We start from the raw sequence: 20794 nt of genomic DNA on the forward strand, positions 1-20794 counted from the left end.
GGCTATTGATAGCTAAGATTTCTTCCTTGAGAGTTGCTTGTTTCGGGGCATTAAATTTTTGCCTACTAGGAAAATGGTCTTATTTGAACTGGTTCTTTAAATATCTTTGGTATTAGGCTTTCATCAGAAAAACTTTCTGCAAAGACTTTTTCCTCAGTCACCTATTTTCCTTCTAATTTTTTATTTTATGAAAACACAATTGCCCATTTTATGTTCTATGAATCTCTTTCTTCCTTGTTCAATCAAAAACTCTTTCCTATCCATGGTTATGAAAGGAATCTCCTTCCCTCCTCCTTTAATTTGCTGCTGATGTGATGGAACCAATTGGAGATTGTTAGTTCTATATAGTAATATTTTGGTAGTTTGATTGATATAGCACTGAAAATCTAAGATTGTCATCTTATTATATTGGCATGGATCAATCATAAACAATTTTTTGGAGTTATTTATGTTTGTCCTTATTTCTATATTTAAGTGTCTGATAATTTGTACTCATATAGTTCCTGCATGTGTCTTGGTATGTAGACTCAAGTAATTCAGACATTTTGTAATTATTTTGAATAAATTAATTTCTATATTTTTCCTGCAGGGTTTAGTTGGTAATTACAGGAATACTGATATTTTATGTGGATTTTTTATCCTGTTATTGGGTTAAAGTTTCAATTAATGTTTAAGTTGAATCTCTAGGGTTAATTAAACAGACTATCATATACAAAAACCAAAATCTTTTTCCTCCTTGCCTATGCTTCTATTTTGGGGGAGGAGAGTGCATTTACTATATCCAGCAAGTATTTCAATCATGATCTTAAATAATGTTGAAATGACAGCCTCTTTTTATTTATTAAATATATATTTATTTATTAAATATATATTCCTTATTATATTAAAGAAAAGTACATCTATTCCTAGGCTTTTAGTGTTTTTAACAGAAATGGATGCAGTTTTCTGTCAATGCCTTTTCTACATCTATTGAAATAGACATCTGATTTTTATTGTTGCAATTAACGTAGTCTCTTTTGCTTATAGTTTTCCTGATATTGAACCTGGGTCCCTATTACAAATTCAATTTGGTCACAATGCATAATGTTTTTAATGTTGCTGAAGCCTCTTTGCTAATATTTAATATTTTGTGTGTTGATATTCATTAGGGATACTGACTGAGTTTTTCCTTTTCTGATTTTGTTTCTCCATGGTTTAAGTATGGACTCCATATTTAGGCTAGGCAGGTAGGTGATGCAGTGGATAGAGTGTTAGGCCTGGAGTCAGGAAGACATTTTCCTGAGCTCAAGTACGGCCTCAGACACTAGTTGTGTGACTCTGGACAGGTCACTTACTCCATTTGCCTCAGTTTCCTCATCTGTAAAATGATCTGAAGAAGAAAACGGCAAACCACTCCAGTATTTATGCTAAGGAAACCCCAAATAGGGTCACAAAGAGTCGGACATGAATGAAATAACTGAACAACCACCACTATATTTCTGTCAAAGAAATTGGTAGGATGCTTTCACTTCGTATTTTTTTACAAACAATATATTTAATTTTCTTTGAATGTTTAATTTGTTGTTAAATCATTTTTCATTCATGTCCAACTCTTCATGACATCATTTAGGGGTTTTCTTGGGAAAGATAATGGGATGGTTTGTCATTTTCTTCTCTAGCTCATTTACAGATGAGGAACCAAAGCAAACAACGTTAAGTGACTTACCTGGGGTCATACAGACAGTAAGTGTTTGAGGGTGGATTTGAAACTCAGGAAAAATCAGTTTGGTTTTATTAATCTTTTCTATGTTTTTTTTTGTTTGTTTCTATTTTATCTATTTCCTCTCTAATTTTTTGTTTTGTGTTAATTTTAGGTTGTTTATTTTCTAATTTCAAAAATTCACCTTCAGTTAATTTATTTCCTCTTTATTTTGTTAATGCATAATTTTAAGTATATGATCTCCCCCTGAGGACCTGCTTAGCTACATCTCAGAAAACTTTGGCATGCAGTTTCTTATATTTTTTCCTTTTGGGAAATTTAAAATTTTATTTTAAACTTACAAAAAGAGAAAAGCTTTGCCACATACAAAACAGAACATGAGAGGATTCAATATAAAACTATCATTTTCCATTTCAAGAAATCTAACATAACGTTGGGGCAAGCTAGGTGGCGCAGTGGATAGAGCACTGGCCCTGGAGTCGGGAGTACCTGAGTTCAAATTCGGGCCTCAGACACTCAACACTTACTAGCTGTGTGACCCTGGCAAGTCCACTTAAACCCCTATTTGCCTTCGCCAAAAAAAAAAAAAAAAGAACTGAACTATGCTTATTTCCATCTTTCCTCTGTTTCTCTGAAGGTGGATGACATCTTCCAAGTCTTTCCATGGTTTTCCTTGAACAAACAACTTATCTTTTCCTATATCACAGCAACATTCCAACCCAGTAACATCCTATCAGAGAGATGATCTATGAAAAGCACCCTCTTCTGCATTCTTTCTATTCTTGTCTGTATAAGTTTTATTTCTACAAGAGACATTTTAAGAATCGAAATTATCCATTTTACATTTCAATAATACTCTCACCTTATAAAATAGTTTAAGATCTGATATTGCTGAATCTATTTCTTTACAGCTTTTTTTCTGGTTTCTCTAATTCCTAACCTTTTGTTCTTCTTTGTTATTTTTTCTGACTCAGTAAAATAATTCTTTAATAATTTCATTTAATGATTTGAATAAACAGATTAGGTCATTTAAAAAATTATATTGGCTTTACCTGCCATGAATGATAAATACTACTTTAATTATTTGGATCTGGTTTTTATTTTAAAATCTTAATAGTATTTTTGTTTTCTGCAGTTATATATAAAGGTAAGTTTCAACATTTGTTTTTATAAGATTTTGAGTTCCAAATTTTTCTCCTCTTCCCCCTCTCAAAGATAGAAAGCAATCTGATATACGTTATAATATGCACAATCACATTAAACATATTTCCAAATTAATCCTGTTGTGAAACAATCAAAGCAAAAAGGGGAAAACCTCAAAAAATTTTAAAAAACCCAAAGTAGAAATAGTATGGTTCAATGTGCATTCAGATTCTTATCCTTTTTTCTGTATGTGGAGAGCATTTTCCACCATGAGTCCTTTGGAATTTTCTTGGATCATTGTATTGCTAAGGAAGAGCTAAGTCTATCACAGTTGATCATCAGACAATGCTGCTGTTACTCTTTGCAATGTTCTCCTGGTTCTCTTCACTTCACTCCGCAGATCCGAGTTATTTGTATATATCATATAGCTTCTATGTCTGTTTTGGCAGGTAAATGCTCAAGTATTTTATACTGTTTCCCTGTTTCATTTTTTTAACAAAATAAATTCTACTCCTGCCCTTTAGTTTATATACGAACTATATATTTACATAAACAATACAAATTTAAATAAAATTTATAAATATGTATGTATACACACACAGAATATAAAAGTCTTCTAAATTCAAAAGGAAAAAGAGGGCAAGGGCATAGTGTGTGGAGGGAGAGGATAAGGGAGGGAAACTCATACAAGGGTGGGTGGGGTCAAGAAATAGGGGAAATGTTATGGGTAGAAGAAAAGTAAAGCAGTGAGGAGGGAAAGGGTAAAATAGGGTGAGGATAGTGAGGAAAAATAAGGAGGAGGAAAATACACAAGTAGTGGTAGCTTAGAATGTGAAGGGGATAAATTTACCCATCAACAGAAACAGAGAGCAGATGAAAAATTTGAATTCAACAATATACTGCTTTCAGAAAACATTATAAAAATGAGGATACACAAAGATAAAATAAGTGGCAGGAATATAATTTATTTTATATTATGATCATATATTATATATTTATAAAGAAATCATATGTGTGTGTATATCTATATCTGTTGTTCCTTCTATATCCCCATAAGAGCCATGTTTCAAAGCTCCCAGGTTAAGGAGGAAATATTGGAAGCAACAAGAAAAAAACAACTTAAATACTAGGGAGCTATAATCAGGCTAGCACAAGACCTAATAGGTCTTGGAATATACATATTCAACAGGCTAAAAGAATGTCCGGTCAGCCATATTGTTACTCATGTGACCCAGAGGTCACATTGATTTGCTCTTTTCTCTTTTGCTGATCAAGCATTTACATACTTAAATTTTTCCTCAGTATTACATTGGCTATGTAGTTTTGGCATGCTGTATCATTATTTTCTTTCATGAAATTCTCTTTCACCTCTATGGTTTCTTCTTTGGTGAACCAATTCTTTAGGATTATATAATTCAACCTCCATATGAATTTGAGTTGCTTCTTCTAAGGACTTTAGAATTATGTTTAATTACATTTTAGCCCACATAGGATGTTAAAATTTTCTGCTTTTTTGGGGCAGCTAGATGGCGCAGTGGATAAGCACTGGCCCTGGGTTCAGGAGTACCTGAGTTCAAATCCGGCCTCAGACACTTAACACTTACTAGCTGTGTGACCCTGGGCAAGTCACTTAACCCCAATTGCTTCACTGAAAAAAAAAAAAAAAGAAAGAAAAAGAATACACTCCTTCATCACCTCCTCCTTTTAGGAGAAAAAAAATTTTCTGCTTTTCTCAATTTGTGTATGAAGTTTTTATACCCTACCATATTGTCAAATTTTTATAAAGGTACCACAAACAGGTAAGAAATATGTATAATCCTTCTGATTCCCATTCAGTAATAGTAGAAAAATATTCAAATTTAACTTTTCTACCAGTTATTCTGGTTCTTAATTTCCTTTTTCTTTAAAAAAAAAAAAAAGTCTGTGGCAGCTAGGTGGCACAGTGGATAGAGCCCCGGCCCTGAGTCAGGAGGACCCGAGTTCAAATCCTTCCTCTGACACTTGACATATACTAGCTTTGTGACCCTGGGCAAGTCACTTAACCCCAATTGCCCCCCACCCCATACACACACACAAAGTCTCAAGGGTTACATTATGGTTCCCATAATATTTTTGCTATGTTTCCCTTTTAATTCAATTAAGTTATTCTTTACTTAGCTGCTATGATGTTTGGTGCAAAAATATTAAGTACTGATCTAGTTCTTTGCTAGGATACCTTTAAACAATGTAAGTTTCAATGGTTTATGCCTTTGCCTATGTCTATTTTTATTCTACCATAACATTTTGCATTCACCTGAAGCATAATAAATTCTTTCCCAGCCCCTTATGTTTAATTGTGAGAATTTTTTTCAATGTTGTTTCTTTTAAGCATTTGTTGAGCTACCCTACCTCCATTTTATGGAGTGAGTTTATCCCATTCATGTTATTAAGTTATCATTATATAATTCCCTCCATTATATACTTTCATTTAGTTATTTATTTTATTTTTAGTGAGGCAAATTGGGGTTAAGTGACTTGCCCAGGGTCACACAGCTAGTAAGTGTAAAGTGTCTGAGGCCGGATTTGAACTCAGGTACTCCTGACTCCAGGGCCGGTGCTCTATCCACTGTACCACCTGGCTGCCCCCATTAATATACTTTTATAATCTTCCCTCTCTTTACAAAGGTGTAGGTGAAAAGAGAGCATATGATAAATAAGAATGATCTATAATTGGAGCAATATGCTTCTGCTCTACTTTTGTTTGTCACTAGATGGCAATCATTGGTTCTTACGGTCTTTTTTTTCTTTTCCTTTTTCATGATCTGAAGTTTATTTTCCTTATGACTATTTCCTTTCTAATACTATCCTTTATATTAACACCCATTCACCACCCTCCTCCACATACTTCTCTTCTGAGTTAACATATATCTACACAAACCTGTAACGTGTTTTAAACCCCCCTCTCTTCTGTCCACGTTTGAGTGATGTTCAAGTTGGTGCCCACTTATACCACTATTGCCTCGATTTTGTATCCTTTTGCTTACTCTAATTATAAAAAATAATAAATTCTATCTCTTTCTTTCTTAGTGTATTATTTTTCCTTTTCTTTCTTTTCAAGGTCATCAAATAGTACAAAATACCTTCAAGTCCCTCTGTTCAACTTATTTAATTCTTTTTATAACCTCTGAAGACATTAAAGTTCTGAAAAAAAGATGTTGCTTCTCCCTTTAAAATATAAACAGTGTTTCTCTTGACTCCTCATTTCAAAGTTTCTGCTCAGCTCTGGTCTTTTAATTAGAAGGTTTGAATGCCCTCTAACTCCATTAAAGATCTACTTTTATTTTAATACATATATATGTATATGTGTGTGTGTGTATGTATATAAAGCATTGTTGGATTAAGGTGTTTTTCATTATAAATCTTTATCTTTTGCTTTTAGATTATGATATCACAAGATATCCTCTCTTTTGTAGTAGTAATTTAAATTCTAATCTTATCTTGACTGTGATTCCTTGGTACTTAAACTCTCATTATGGAAGCTTAGAATATATTTTCTTGACCTAGAAGCTCTGGATTTTGCTTTCATTTAGGAGTTTCTTTCAGGAGGCATTCCTGTTCTAATGGATCTGAACAAGTTTTAATTTATAATTTCTTGAAAACGGTATTATAGCTCTTTTTTGGTGGTCTTGGTTTTCAGGGATGCCAGTGATTTTTAATTTCTTTCTCCTTCACCCTGAAGATGCTTGCATTTTCTTCTATTTTTCCAGTTTCTGACTTTGTTGTAACATTTCTTGTCTCATGGAGTCAATGATTCTGTTTGGTCCATTTTAATTTTCAAGTAGTCCATTATTTGGGTAAGATTTTTCCCTGCTTCTGCTCTAAACTGTTTGCTTCTCTTTATAAATTTTTATTCCAGAACTCTTGAATAATTTATAATTCATGTTTAAAATCTCTCCCTTTATTTCATCTATGTATTCTTATATAGTTCTCATGGTCAAAACCATTGTTTCTTCTGAGATTACTTTTATTGTTGAGGAGTTATTCTCTTTACAGTAGGACTTTTGGTTGTCTCGAGATGAATAAAATTTCTTTATCACAGTTGGTATCTTGTTCTCTTTATTATCTCTAGCTTCAGTTCTAAAACTGGGATTTGAGTCAGGAACAGTGGTCTCTGCCTTCCCCTACTCTGGGTGGGGTGGTTGGGCTCCATTACCCAAGCCTGTAAACAAACCCTTTTAATATACCTCATATCTACCTCTTGAGTATTAAAACAATTTGGGGGTAGCTAGGTGGTGCAGTGGATAGAGCACCAGCCCTGGAGTCAGGAGGCCTGAGTTCAAAATCCAGGATCAGACACTTGCACCTTACTAGCTGTGTGACCTTGGGCAATTCACTTAACACCAATTGCCTCACCCCAAAAAAAAAAATTTAAGGGGGCAGCTAGGTGGTGCAGTGGATAAAGCACCGGCCCCTGGAGTCAGGAAGACCTGAGTTCAAATCCAGGATCAGACACTTGAACACTTACTAGCTGTGTGACCCTGGGCAAGTCACTTAACCTCATTGCCCCACCCACCCCCAAAAAAAATTTAAAACAATTAAAACAATTTGGGGCATCCCAGAATAGTTCAGTTTGCAGAACTAGGATTTTTAGAGACTTCTGGAGAATGACAGGACTTCTATAGAGCCTATAAACAGTGTTACAGTATGGCAGTGACAGGTCCTGGCCTATATCTGTAATCTGAATACTGTGGATTTTCACCGGGCCTGCAACTTTCTTGTTTAAGCCCTTTGGTCTTCCTGTCTCAGAGTACAGAGTTGTAACGACTGGAATGACACCACCTACTGGAGACTTACTGTAGAAGAGTCCCGAACATGACGTGAAGGTCTTTGAGGGCAAGACCAGGAGTCTTTTCTTTGGCATCAGGAAGTGACGTTTGGTAGTGAGAGGAAGAAGGAAGGGACTAGCGCTCTTTCTCGGGCTCTTTCCTGAGGACTCCAGGTGAGAAGGGAGCTTGAAATGTGCTCTCCCTTTAATAGATAGGAATCTAGGCTTTCTCTCTCTCTTTACCAAATTCTTATTCTCCTTAATAAATGCCTAAAAGTCTAACTCTTGCTGAAGTTTATAATTTATTGCCGACCACTCATTAGATATCTTAGACAGTTTAGCTAGAATTATAGCCCTTAACAGAGTACTGCTAGCTTTAGATGCTCCCAGGACATCTCTGATCTACACGGGCAGACTTCCATCTTGTATGTCTGTCCTCATGGCTTTTCTGGCAAGACTATTTTTCCACAGCTTCTGACTGTCTTTTTGTATAATCCTAGGCTAGATAAAAACACTTAATATAGCTTCTCTGGATTTCTTGATCATTATTTGGTCTGGTACTATTTTTAGATCTTTACTGTAACAAATGTCTAAGAGTTGGGCTTCTCTGTGATTCACTCAGCCATCTTAAATTGAAGTTCAATTATTCAACTTCAAAGCCTAATCTCAACACAAGAGAAAAGCAGGCCCAAGCTTTCTATACTTTTCCCTCCCAAAAAACTTCTAGATTTTGTTTAAAATTTTGTTTTGGTTTTTTGCAGGCAATGGGGGTTAAGTGACTTGCCCAGGGTCACACAGCTAGTAAGTGTCAAGTGTCTGAGGTCGGATTTGAACTCAGGTACTCCTGAATTCAGGGCTGGTGCTTTAAACCACTGCGCCATCTAGCTGCCCCTAAAATTTGTTTTAATGCTGATTCTAGAAAGTAATGCTGATTGCAATTATTTCAACCTTTCTTGGTTTATTGACTAAATGTAGTAAAGAATGGCAGCCAACCCTCTGGTAATACAAGTCTTCAAATTTCAAAGAGTATGGTCCTCAAATGATAGGCCCTTTAAAGAGACCAGTGCTTACTTTTTCCTGTTGGACCTGCTATCACCTGCACTACCTGCTGGCAAGGTCTCTGAAACCTAGATTTCTCTCACTATCAAAATGAAGTAGTGGGGTTTGTAAATGTCAGTTACTATATATCCAACAATTATTTTAAAGAGTCAAGAGATGTTTAGTTTTAAGGAACTTCTCACCTCCTCCTCCTCTTCTGAACCACTCTCATCACTGTCAGATCTTGGTCCACTACATATCATAAATATGGAGAAAATGTACATGTTACATACATTTATACACACACACAATCTCTAAACTTATATGTATATATATATTATAAATATAAAGATAAACTACCCCAAGGTACTTTGGTATTTATGAACATGAACAAAATATCATATCAGCAATAAGAGTGATAAAACAACTCAAAGACTAGTCAGTACAAGATTGAACAGGTTTTACAAACCCTGGATTCATCTCTAGCCAATGCCTCCAACTGTCCTGCTTTGGGGGCATCTGTGCCAGTGAGGATTTTCCCACTTTCTACATGGATCACTTTCACAGGGAGATCACTCATCTGACTAGTTTCATCCAAAGGCTGAAAAAAAAAATAAAGCATAACATTTTAAGTTTTCATACCTACTTTAAAAAGTTACCTTAACTAGCCAAAACCAACAACTTGAACTTTGTCAATTTATTCTCAAGTATTCTTCCCTTACTCAACTTTCTAAAAAAATTTTCCTAATTTTTTTTATTATTCTATTATTGTTAGAAATAAGGTGTTATTTATCAAATTTCCCATAACCTACAATCTACTCAGTTTTCAATTTATCATTGCCAGATCTCCTCAAATTGCACTTACTTACAGAAAAAAAAAAAGCTTAATAAATGTACCCATTATATTCAGCAGAGTCAGTCTTCATGATGAGACCAGATACGGTCGCTAATTCTGAAAGAGGAACCCTAGAACATACCTGCCTTTGGTGCTGCTCTAACCAATCTCTAGGATAAACAAAGTTCATAATAGCTATTTTACCTTAGTGCTTAATTTATTATTATTGCTAAAGTATAAAAACAACCACCTATTTAAGATATTAATTTTCTTGATTACATTGCCTGGGTCACTTATTCTAATATTTTCATCCAATCTCCCCAAAAAGTAGATGAGGGATTTTTTTTTACTGCAGTGCAATGCTGACAAGTATTTAATGCAAAATTTAATAAACTGACATATGTTTAACAGCATATGTTGTTTTATTAAAGTATTAGGCTAGGTCCAGCTGCTTTTTGGAAAAATAAAATAGACTCAACTTTCCAAGTTGGCATGACATTTCAATTTTTAAAAAAATCTATTTCCTAACCTCGCCATCTGGTCCAATTGCAGGTGTCTGCCCTTCTGCATTTTCTGCCTTCTGGAATGAAAAGAATAAAATTGGTCATAAAGCACTGCTGAAAGTTCAAGGAAATAAAATGTCTGAAAATAAAATACAACAAAAAATAATAGAAAAATTGATACAAGTCTATTTTACCTTCTTTTTCTTTTTCTTCTTTTTTTCCTTGGCAACTTGTGCAGCCTTGTGTTGTCGGACCAATTCTGTAAGGTTAGCCACATATTCATCTGTCTGCTGAAGTAGGTATGCTAGACGCTTATCTTTTTTCTGGTCAATAAGCTTCCTATATCCTTCTTCATCTTCAGCCTACAGAAATTATAAGTTATCTACTCTGCATCATTTGTACAAAAAATGACTCCATTATGAGTTAACATAAGACAAAGACACACACACACACACACACACACACACACACACACACACCCCATCCCCCCCAAGACAGGGTCTCCAAGACTTTCATACCATTAGTCTTCGCATCCTCTCCTTCTCAATCCGTTCATTCTCTTTCTTCTGCTCCCGCTCAGTATTGGCATGGTATGTAGCCACTGCTTTTGTAAGTTTTTGGATTTTGCCAGTGACAGATCGATGGTATTCTTTGAAATCCTTGGCATGTTGAAGAATGCTATTGAGGTATTCCTGAAATACAAGACCAGGATGTTTAAGATTCTACAGAAATCCTTAGACTTATTCAAATTAGGCAAAGGATAAAGCTATAACCAACATAGGGGGAAGCAGGGCTTTGCCACTGGGTGCTAATATCTAGGAGGTGTGCTTCTCATCTCCAGGGCAATGATACTGGGGGTATGTGGATGAGCAAGAGTTTGTATGCAGGAAAAGCAGAGGAGAAAGCACTTATCACATCCTATTGCAAGACCATAGGCCAACATCTTCCAAGAGTCCCACTGATATTATACCCTTCTCTCTCCCAAGGCCCACCACCAAGACTACACTTGAGTGGGGTAAAACTGAATGGCCCAAGGATCCACACCACAGAGAATCCATTAATTTATAGTTAGGATTATGAACATAAAGTATCATTTCTTTTGCAGGTCAATAAATAAATAATAATAAAAGTTTTTATTTCTATGAACACGTTTCAGTAACTGCCAAGAGGCTTGACTAGGGCACATATAGCAATGGTTAAGCCAAGGAATTATACAGAGGAAACAGTGGATTATTTTTAAGATTTACCTGGTGCTTTTGACGGCGTTTCCGCTCTTGTTCAATCTTTTGCTGCTTCTCCAGTTTCTCTGTTATTCTAGCCTCACGAAGGGATTGCCGCTTACTGCGTTTGTAAGCCTTGGCATTCAGTGCAGTTTCCAGGGCCGTGTCTCTTCTCATACACACCACAACTTCTTGACGCAGCTTTTAAATAAATTCCCATTAAAAAAAATTAGATATAGGATGTAATTACAAAATAGTCATAATGCCATCAAAGATTGGAAATAATATTTTTTTCACTGCCTAAAGTAGTAAATGTGGGTTTAGACAGGACTCCTGGTAACAACTAAGATTCCAAATACAAATTAAGGGCATAGTATGTGTACTCAGAGAACAATCTTGTTCAAGTAGGATTCCAGTTTGTTTTTAGCACCACACAATTTCTTATTGCTTATATCCCATTTCTGAAATATTAAAAAGCAGAAGCCATTCTTGGACTTCATCTCTGTCCTAAACCTGATGTCAAAAGGGAAATGGTGCAATTGCTCTTCATGAATATAGTTTACATCTAGTGAGATAAAAAGGAAAGGGAGAGTCAACACAGTTAACAGCTGAGCATGTTTTAAAAGGATAATTAACTGTTTTATTTTACTTTATCTAAATGCCTGTACTTGCAACATGTACTGGGGTTTTTCTCTTTTCCTTTTTACTGGAGGGGGAAGGAAGCTAGGGACAGTGCTGAGACAACATCCCCTTACCCCAAGAAAGAAAGAAGAAAAGAGGGTTATTGAATCATTTTTTTTAAATGCACAAGAGAACTGAGAAACAGTATAGTTTTGAAAGTATGATTAATTTATTAAATATACTTAAATAAAACCCCACCAAATTGTATATAATACTCATAGTTTCACATACATAATCCCTTTTCTGTTCTACTTTGTATATGAAAAAAAAAATTCTTATCCTACCTACCTTCCTTCTCTCCCCTTGCATTAAGTTTCACCCAAAAGTGGCATGACAGCTCAGTCTCACAAATAATATTCTGGTACCAGGGTCTGTCCCTACCTGTCTCTGGAAGTTTAGGAGTCTGAGTGCTTTGAGTTCAATGGTTGCTTTTGTTCTCAAGTCTCCAGCCAGGGATCCAGGCAGGTTTTCAAGTTCCTGAATTCGATGGGCAATCCGGGCCTGTAATCTATTGAGGAGAAACCAACCCATTGACATTGGGAATGAAAACACAAAAATGATTTTTGTTTACAATGTTTATTCTTGCTTAGATCATCTAAAAAAGGAGTTTCTAAAATAAAGCTCCTTAAATTTTGCCCTGACCCAGGGCAAAAAATGCTTTAGAAAAACATGTACTATGAATGGATTGGTACAACATAGTTCATTTTAAAAGGACTTAAATATATCATGGATCAGATTATGGCTTTGGAAAGAAAATTATATACAGTAAGAGCCTTATATATTATGGCATGGCTAACTCACAAGATAGTTATATAAGACCAGGTAAGGAGAATTTCTTAAATAGGCTATGTATAAACATAGGTTTTCAGTGCTCTAATATCAGAACTTTTCTGACTACAAAAAGCAGAAATTTCCTAAGAAAATACCACTGTAAAATAGAGCACTGTGTAATATAACAGTACTGAAGACTTTCAGAAATTAACATCTTCATAGCTTTGGAAAGATAAATACAACCTCAAGAATGGACACCTAAGGTTTACCTATATTCTCTCTCCTGCAAAATTTCCACGGGATCAAGTCCTCTTGGCTTCTGGATAGGAGTGATTCTATTCTGCTTCTGATGGAGTTGAACCATGGGGGCAGGCTGGGCTGGCTGCCCAGGGGACTGTGTTTGTGGCGGCATGACAGGAGAAGCTGCAGGAGGTACTGCAGGGGGTGCTGGTGAAGGACGCCCAGTTGGCTGGGGAGGAATCAGTTTCTGAGGTGTGCTAGTGGGGGCTGCAGCATTTGCCATGGGTCCTATTTAAGAATCAAAAAGAATAAATTGTAACTATTTTCATAACCTTAAAATCTTTAAATGCAACAAAACCAAAAAATAATTAAAATCCAAATACACAAAATTTAAGTTTATACTGAGAAAAAATATATGAATGTTAACAGTAACAAATTTATTTCAATAGATTCCTGATCTTTTTTTTTATCTTATATTTTGAATATGATATTTCAATGGATCTGTTTGATCTGAAATAGGTGGTAGTAATACTGAGTACCACCCTCCCATGGCATAACTCCTCATTTTGTGAAACCCTTGCCCAAATCTTCACAGAATTCTCTTCAAAAGGGTCATCCAACATACTCGGACTTTGCTCTAATTCTCTCTTCCTTGACCTTCATTAGAAGAATCATATCTAGGGGCAGCTAGGTGGTGCAGTGGATAGAGCACCAGCCCTGGAGTCAGGAGGACCTGAATTCAAATCCAGCCTCAGACACTTTATACTAGCTGTGTGACCCTAGGCAAGTCACTTAACCCCAATTGCCTTACCAAAAAAAAAAAAAAAAAAGAAGAATCGCATGTTCAGCAATTAATTAGATAAAACCACTTACTTGGACTCAATCTGGTTCCCACAATGGCTGAGCTCTCAAAACATGCATAGAATAATCATGAAGTTAACATTAATAATCACAAGCTCCCAATAAAATGGAACAAGAGTACTAATCAATAGGTAGTTTCTGACTGTGCTTTTATTAGCATGGAACTCCTTCCCCTATGCTCTCCAAGCTGTGACTGAGATGGTTCTTGTTTATACAGCACCAAAGGCTTGCAAATACTTTAAATCATCTCATCTCATTTGGTTTCTACAACAACCCTTTAAGGTAAGTGCTATCATTTCTTCCATGTAGTAGGAAACAGATTCAGAGAGGTTTATGTCACATTACTCAGGGTATGTAACTAGTGTTAGAGGTAAGATATACAGAACATGAATCTTCTTGATTCCAAGACCACATTTTATTCATTATAGACACTGCCTCTTAAAGTATACTTTAATGAATTAACTATGTAATTATTACACACCGGGATGCAAAGGCAGTAGTTTAAGACATTATATACATATTACTGAACCAATCAACTCAATCTATGAAAATAAAAAGCAAAAAGAGAGCAGGGTCTTCAACAGTAACAAAAAGGTTGGCTTGGTTTTTTGTTGTTGTTGTTTGTTTTTAATGCGTATGCCTCAGCAACTTCTGGGGATAGGGAGAGAGGGAGATTATGAACATGATTAGACCTGAGCTTTATGAAGATCTCTTTGAGAACTTAATGAAAGATGGACTAGAATGGAGAAAGCACTGAGGCAGGGAGACTCTCAAGAAGACTACTGAAATAGTCTAAGTATAGGGTGATAAGGATTTGCACCAATGTGGTAGCAATGTCAGAGAAGGGGGATGGGGGAAAGAAGAAGTGAAGGGACATATACCAGAGATATGGCCAGGGTAGAACCAGCAGAACTTGGGGGTGAGAGAGAATGAAGAGTTGAGGATGACACCTGGGTTTCAAGCCAGCATGAACAGGAGGATGGTGCTGACCAGAGGGTCACAATTACTAGTCATGATATGCCAAATTCCAACCCAGGATTACATCCACTATCTGCCTCCTATGATTCTTCTTCTTCTTTTTTTGCTGGGCAATGAGGGTTAAGTGACTTGCCCAGGGTCACACAGCTAGTAAGTGTCAAGTGTCTGAGGCCAGATTTGAACTCAGGTCCTCCTGAATCCAGGGCTGGTGCTTTATCCACTGTGCCACCTAGGCGCCCCCTGCCCATGCTTCTACATTCATGTTGTACTGAAGAAATCACACAACTGTGTTAACTGAGTCTACCATAAATTTATGTTATCTAATGTCAATTGCGCGGTCTCTACATCAAGACAAATTTTTACTCCTCTGACCTCAAACCCTTATTACATTTTCCACAAAGGTTGTTTCAACATTCTCAAGAGTCCTGTACTACTACTCCCCTCCCCCACAACCCATTTCTCACTGTAATGAGAAAATAGAAGCCAGAAAGAAGTGAGCTCCCTCTTCTTCTCTACAGCTTAAAATCTCGTATCATGTTCCATTCTTTAATTTATTCCAGTCTCTGATAAAATAGTCATCTTTATCTCACTGAGAAGGCCAACTTGTCTACTTGTACTAATCCCTTCTGTTAGCTCCAATGGATTATCTCTATAATTTGTCCCTTTTCTCCCTAATCAAAATATACTTCTAACTTTATAGCTCCTCAACTGAAACAGTTACCAATGATTGTTTAATTGCTAAATCCAAAAGCCTGTTCTTAATGTTTATCCTTCTTGACCTCACAGCAGCAATCAGCAGTGTAGGTGCCCTCCCTCTCTTGGATATTCACTGCTCTTTAAATTTTCTTAACAATTATTTTCTCTTGGTTCTCCTAAATGTCTGACCATTCTTATTCAAGTCTCCTTACCTAGATGACCATCTATACTGTGGCCCATCAAATATGAACATACCCCAAGACTCTATCCTAGCCCTTATTCACTTCTATCTCTTTACACTTTCTCCCTAGTTGAGCTTATCAAATCTCCTGGGTTATCATCTCTACAAAGAGGGCTCCTATATCTAAATATCCAGAACTGTTCTTTCTCCTTAGTTTCAGTCCATGGGGACCTTGAATTCAACATGTCCAAAATACAGCTCATTATATTTTCCTCCCCAAACCATCTCTCTTCCTAACTTCTCAGTTTCTATTAAGGACACCACTATCCTGGTAAAACTTGATAGTCTTCGACACTTAACTATCCCTGTCCAAAAATATCTAATCAGTTGCCAAGTCATGTTGGTTTGACTTCCTAAATATCCCATACTCCCCACTTAGCAGCATTACTACTCTAGCCAGGCCATAATCAACTCTTGCTATCCCACTCACCATAGGGCTCTTCTAGATCTTTTCATCTCTCCTCAAAATGTTCATGGCTACCCTTCCACTTCCCCCACCTAAGAATCTTGTTTCATACTCCACTGAAAAACTTACACACATTTGCTGAGTTCCCTCTTCTTTCTTCCTCACCCTCACATGCTTTCTAATGTTATCTCCTCCTTCGCCCTTATCTCATATGAAGAGGTGGTCCTTCTCCTTACAGGGCAAATCCTTTTATGCCCAAGTGATCTTATGCCATCTCATCTTTTCCAAAAGACTTCCCTTTCCACCACCACTATTCTTTCACACTTATCTTCAATAGCTCCCTGTCAACTGCCAGCTTCCCGACAGCCTACAAACATGACTATGTCTCCTCCATACTTAAAAAAAAAATCCATTTGACCCACCCAACCACATTTATCCTATATCTCCTGCCCTTTTTTTCTTTTTTTTTTTTGGGGGGGGGGGGGAGATGGCTTTGAGAAGGCCAACTAAAACAGGACTCCACTTCCTTTCCTCTTATTCTCTTCTAAACTCTCTATCACTGAACATTATCATTCAACCAAAACTGCTCTCCAAGTTTACAGGTGATGTCTCAATTGCCAAATCTAAGGATCTTTTCTCAGCCCTCATTCTTCTTGACTTTTCTGCAGCTTCTGACATTGTCAATCACCCTCTTTTACTCTCTTCTCCTGGTTCTTCTACCGGTCTCCTCCTCACAGTATCCTTTGCTGGATCTTTACCCAAGTCATAACCACTAGCTATGGGCACCCCCCCCCCATACGCCCCTACGTTCTCTTGTGCCTTCTTAGATTCTCCTTCTACACTTTTCCACTTGTTGATTTTATCAAGGGTTTATCCCAGGGTTCTGATGATCATCTTTGGACTGATGATTCTCCTAATCTTCAGATTTGTATTTTCAAAGGATAATTAGACATCTCAAACTGGATGCCCCATTGACGTCTGAAACTCAGTATGTCCAACACTGACCTCATCATCTTTCCCAACTTCCCTATGATTGTGAAAGGCACCGTCACCTTCCCAAGTCACACAGGCTCACAGCTTAGGTGTCATTCTCAAATCCTCACTCATTCCCTATAACCAACCTGTTACCAAATCCTGTATATTTTACCTTCATAACATCTCACATAAGTCCCTTCTCTTCTTCGACAATGTTTCCAATCTCATAATCTCACACCCTAACTACTGCAATCTCTTCTCCACTCCAGTCCATTCTCCTTCTAGCTGTCAAATGAGTCTTCCTAAAAGAACAGATGTGACCATGTCACATCCTGTCCCCCACCCCTTCCATAAACACCAGTCACTCCCTATAACATCTAGGATAAAAGATGAAATCTGTTTGACATGGAAAGACTTTCACAATCTAGTCCATTCCTACCTTTCCAATCGTTTTCCATCCTATACCCTTCATGTACTAAAATCCAGTAAAAACAGCCTCCTTACTGCTCCTCATTCAGACTTCAGTCACTTTCACTGGCTGGCCTGTTTGCCTGGAATGCTTTCCTTTCTCATCTCTGCCTCCTGGCTTTCTTGAAGTTCCAGTTAATACCTAATCGTCTAAAACTCTCCTCATCTCTCTTAATGATAGTGCCTCCTTTCTATTTATTCCCTCCAATTTATCCTGCACATACCTCATTTACACATAATTATTTGCATGTTGTCTCCTCTTATTAAACTGTGAGCTCCTTGCCAACAGGGATTGTCTTTTGATTTTCTTTGTATCTAAGTATTTAATAAATGCTTTTTTAACTGGATTACTGGAATAGCTCCCTAATTCCCCCTCCCATCCATCCTTCATATGATAACACTTAGCATTTAAGTGGCACTTTGAGGTATACAAAGTACTTTATAAATATTGTTCTGGCAACAACCACGGGAAATAGATGCTATTATTATCACACCCATTTTAAAGATGAGAAAACCAAGGAAAATAGCACTAATATAATTTGTCCAAGGCCGCACTGCTAGAAGGTACCTAAGGCAAGATTTGAACTCAGGTTTTCCTAACTCCTGGTCCGGGATTCTGTGCACTGTTTCACCTAGGTGCCTCTCTCTCTATACCTGCTAAATTGCCTTTCCTAACACAAAAATATGCCCACGAAACCTTCCTTCTAAATAAGCTTAAGTGGTCTGCAATTACCTATAGAATCCAACACAAACTCCTCTATCATGTAAATCCCTTTACAACCTGAATCTAGCTTACCTTTCTTGGCTTATTACCCATTAGTCCTATGCATGTAACCTCTACAGAACAGCCAAACTGGCCTGCCTCCTTACTACTACAATACATGACATTCCATCTCCTGTCTGTTGGCCTGTACAGGATGATAACATTTTGGAGAGACTGTGGGAAAACGGGTACATTATTGCACTACTTATTGTTGGAAATGTCTAGCCATTCCAGAATGCAATGTAGAACTATTCCTCCAAAGTTATCAAACTGTGCATCCTCTCAACCCAAGGGATAACACTATTAGAGCCATACCTGCAAAGATATAAAATAAAGAGGAAAAAGACCTCTATGTAAAAAAATATTTATGCCACCTCTTCTTATGGTTATAAAGAACTGAAAACTGAAGGCTTAGGTGAGCAATACCAGGAGAAAAATGTATACAACAACAATACTATAATGATAAACAACTCTAAAGGATTTAGGAAAAATTTAGGATGAGCACAATGACCCATGATCAGCACAATTCCAGAGGACTCATGCTGAAACCTACTGTCCACCCTGACAGAGTAGATGTATTCAAGTGCAGATTAAGATATCATTTTTGTATACAGCAATGGGGAACCTGTTTTGCTTCACTATACAGGCCCAGAATGAAGTGAGCCAAAGTTCAGGAGCAGGACTGGGTCTGTGAGGAGCTCCTTTACTTCCAGCCTCAGTGAGATGGAGGGACTCAGTCTTCAAAAAAAAATTGTTTTTAATTAAATGCAGCAGTGTGGATGGATTAAGGTTTTGAAGGACTTTCCTTAGAGCAACCCTATACAATTAGGCTATATCATTATTACTATCCCCATTTTATAGACAAAGAAACTGAGGCCCTTATAGACTCAGTGATTTGCCCAAGGTCACAAAAATATTAAATACCTGAGATAAAAAAAAAAAACAACCTGAGATAAGATCTGAATCCAGATCTTCCAACTTCCAGAGCAGCCTTATCTAAAAGGCTGCATTGCACATCAGTGTCCCAAATGTAGACCCTCAGAGCAAAGTAGAAGGCTCCTTTCTCTCAACAGATCTTTAACGCAGCTGAGAACAGCATTAGTTCTTTTGCTGACCAGTCCTTTACAAAGTAACCCTTCTAAGCCGAAAGGCAAACTTTTGCATCTAGCTCTGTAAACTTTCACTGTTCTAGAATTCTCACTGTTGTAGCCTGAGATTTTTTTGATTCTGCCATTTGCGGCTATTTCCCCACCAGCTTCCTTTTACCCACAAATTTGAAACACAGAACTTTAATGTTTCTTTCAAGTTACTGATAACAATGTTGACTAGCACAGGACCAAGGACAGATCTATCCCTACAACTCTTTTTTTCTTTCTTGTTAAGTGAGACAATTGGGGTTAAGTGACTTGCCCAGAGTCACACATCTAGTAAGTGTTAAGTGTCTGAGGCCGGATTTAAACTCAGGTACTCCTGACTCCAGGGCCTCTGCTCTATCCACTGCGCCATCTAGCTGCCCCCCCAACAACTCTTTTTCCAGGTTGAAACTGGTCTGCTAGCTGATTGTTATTGTTGATGAATTGCCTTCAGTTGTGTCTAATGCGTTGTTAGAAAACTCCCATTTGGGGTTTTCTTAGCAAAGGTACTGGAGTGGTTTGCCCTTTCCTTCTCCAGCTCATTTTATAGATGAGGAAACTAAGGCAAAAAGGGTTAAGTAACTTACTCAGGAGTACAGAGCTTATGTCTGAAGCTAGATTTGAACTCAGGTATTCCTGATTCCAGGCCTAGCACTCTGTGCATTGTGCCACCTAGCTGCCCCATTACAAACTACTTTTTAAATCTAGTCATTCTACCAGTTTCTAATTTAACTATACTTTCATGTAGTTTACAGCTTTCTTTCTTACCTATAATGATGGAAAAACAGATTGTCAAACGTCTTGCTGAAATTCAAATACACTAGGTCTTATTTATACACAGGGCTATATTGTGATACTAACATTATTTGATGGGAGGGGGCATGTTTTCTCTACCTTTTTGTTATGAAGTGACAAGAACAAAATATCTGCTTCCTAGCAGTTTATTTACTATCATAAAATTCCAGCTGTCAAGTGCTTGTGAAGGTATGACACTGAGCATAGAGCTGTCCAGGATTTGTTTACAAAAGATACCCTTCACAAAGCAGAACAAAAGCAGTCTATTCTCAAGCAGTGGATGGTACAAAAAGCAGTTATAGCTATAAAACAAAGTGCTTTCAAAAACCACTTGGAATTTATTCTACTGCTCAGAATCTCTAAACTCAGATATAGCCCCCATAACTCTCATATGTGGCCCCACAAGCTACTACCCTTTATGCCAATTACAATGCAAGTAGACCCAAGACCCAAACAGCGACCATTATTAATAAAAAGGAAAGGTTTTCCTCAAATAATTCCCTAGAAGGGGCAGCTCGGTGGTGCAGTGGTGTAAAGCACTGGC

At 37.0% G+C, this 20794-nt stretch overlaps 1 protein-coding gene across 1 annotated transcript in view; it reads right to left on the reverse strand.

Annotated features, from left to right (window-relative positions):
- The window catches only part of SMARCA4 (SWI/SNF related, matrix associated, actin dependent regulator of chromatin, subfamily a, member 4), a 110073-nt gene that overhangs the window by 53062 nt on the left and 36217 nt on the right, over nt 1-20794 (reverse strand). Inside the window, 9 exon segments of the mRNA XM_043990939.1 lie at nt 8888-8939; nt 9154-9173; nt 9175-9285; nt 10049-10099; nt 10217-10384; nt 10541-10714; nt 11270-11443; nt 12305-12431; nt 12964-13222. Of these exon segments, the coding sequence (XP_043846874.1) occupies nt 8888-8939; nt 9154-9173; nt 9175-9285; nt 10049-10099; nt 10217-10384; nt 10541-10714; nt 11270-11443; nt 12305-12431; nt 12964-13222 (1136 nt within the window).

Source organism: Dromiciops gliroides, chromosome 1, assembly GCF_019393635.1.
Source record: "Dromiciops gliroides isolate mDroGli1 chromosome 1, mDroGli1.pri, whole genome shotgun sequence".
In the NCBI taxonomy this organism is placed as follows: Eukaryota; Metazoa; Chordata; class Mammalia; order Microbiotheria; family Microbiotheriidae; genus Dromiciops; species Dromiciops gliroides.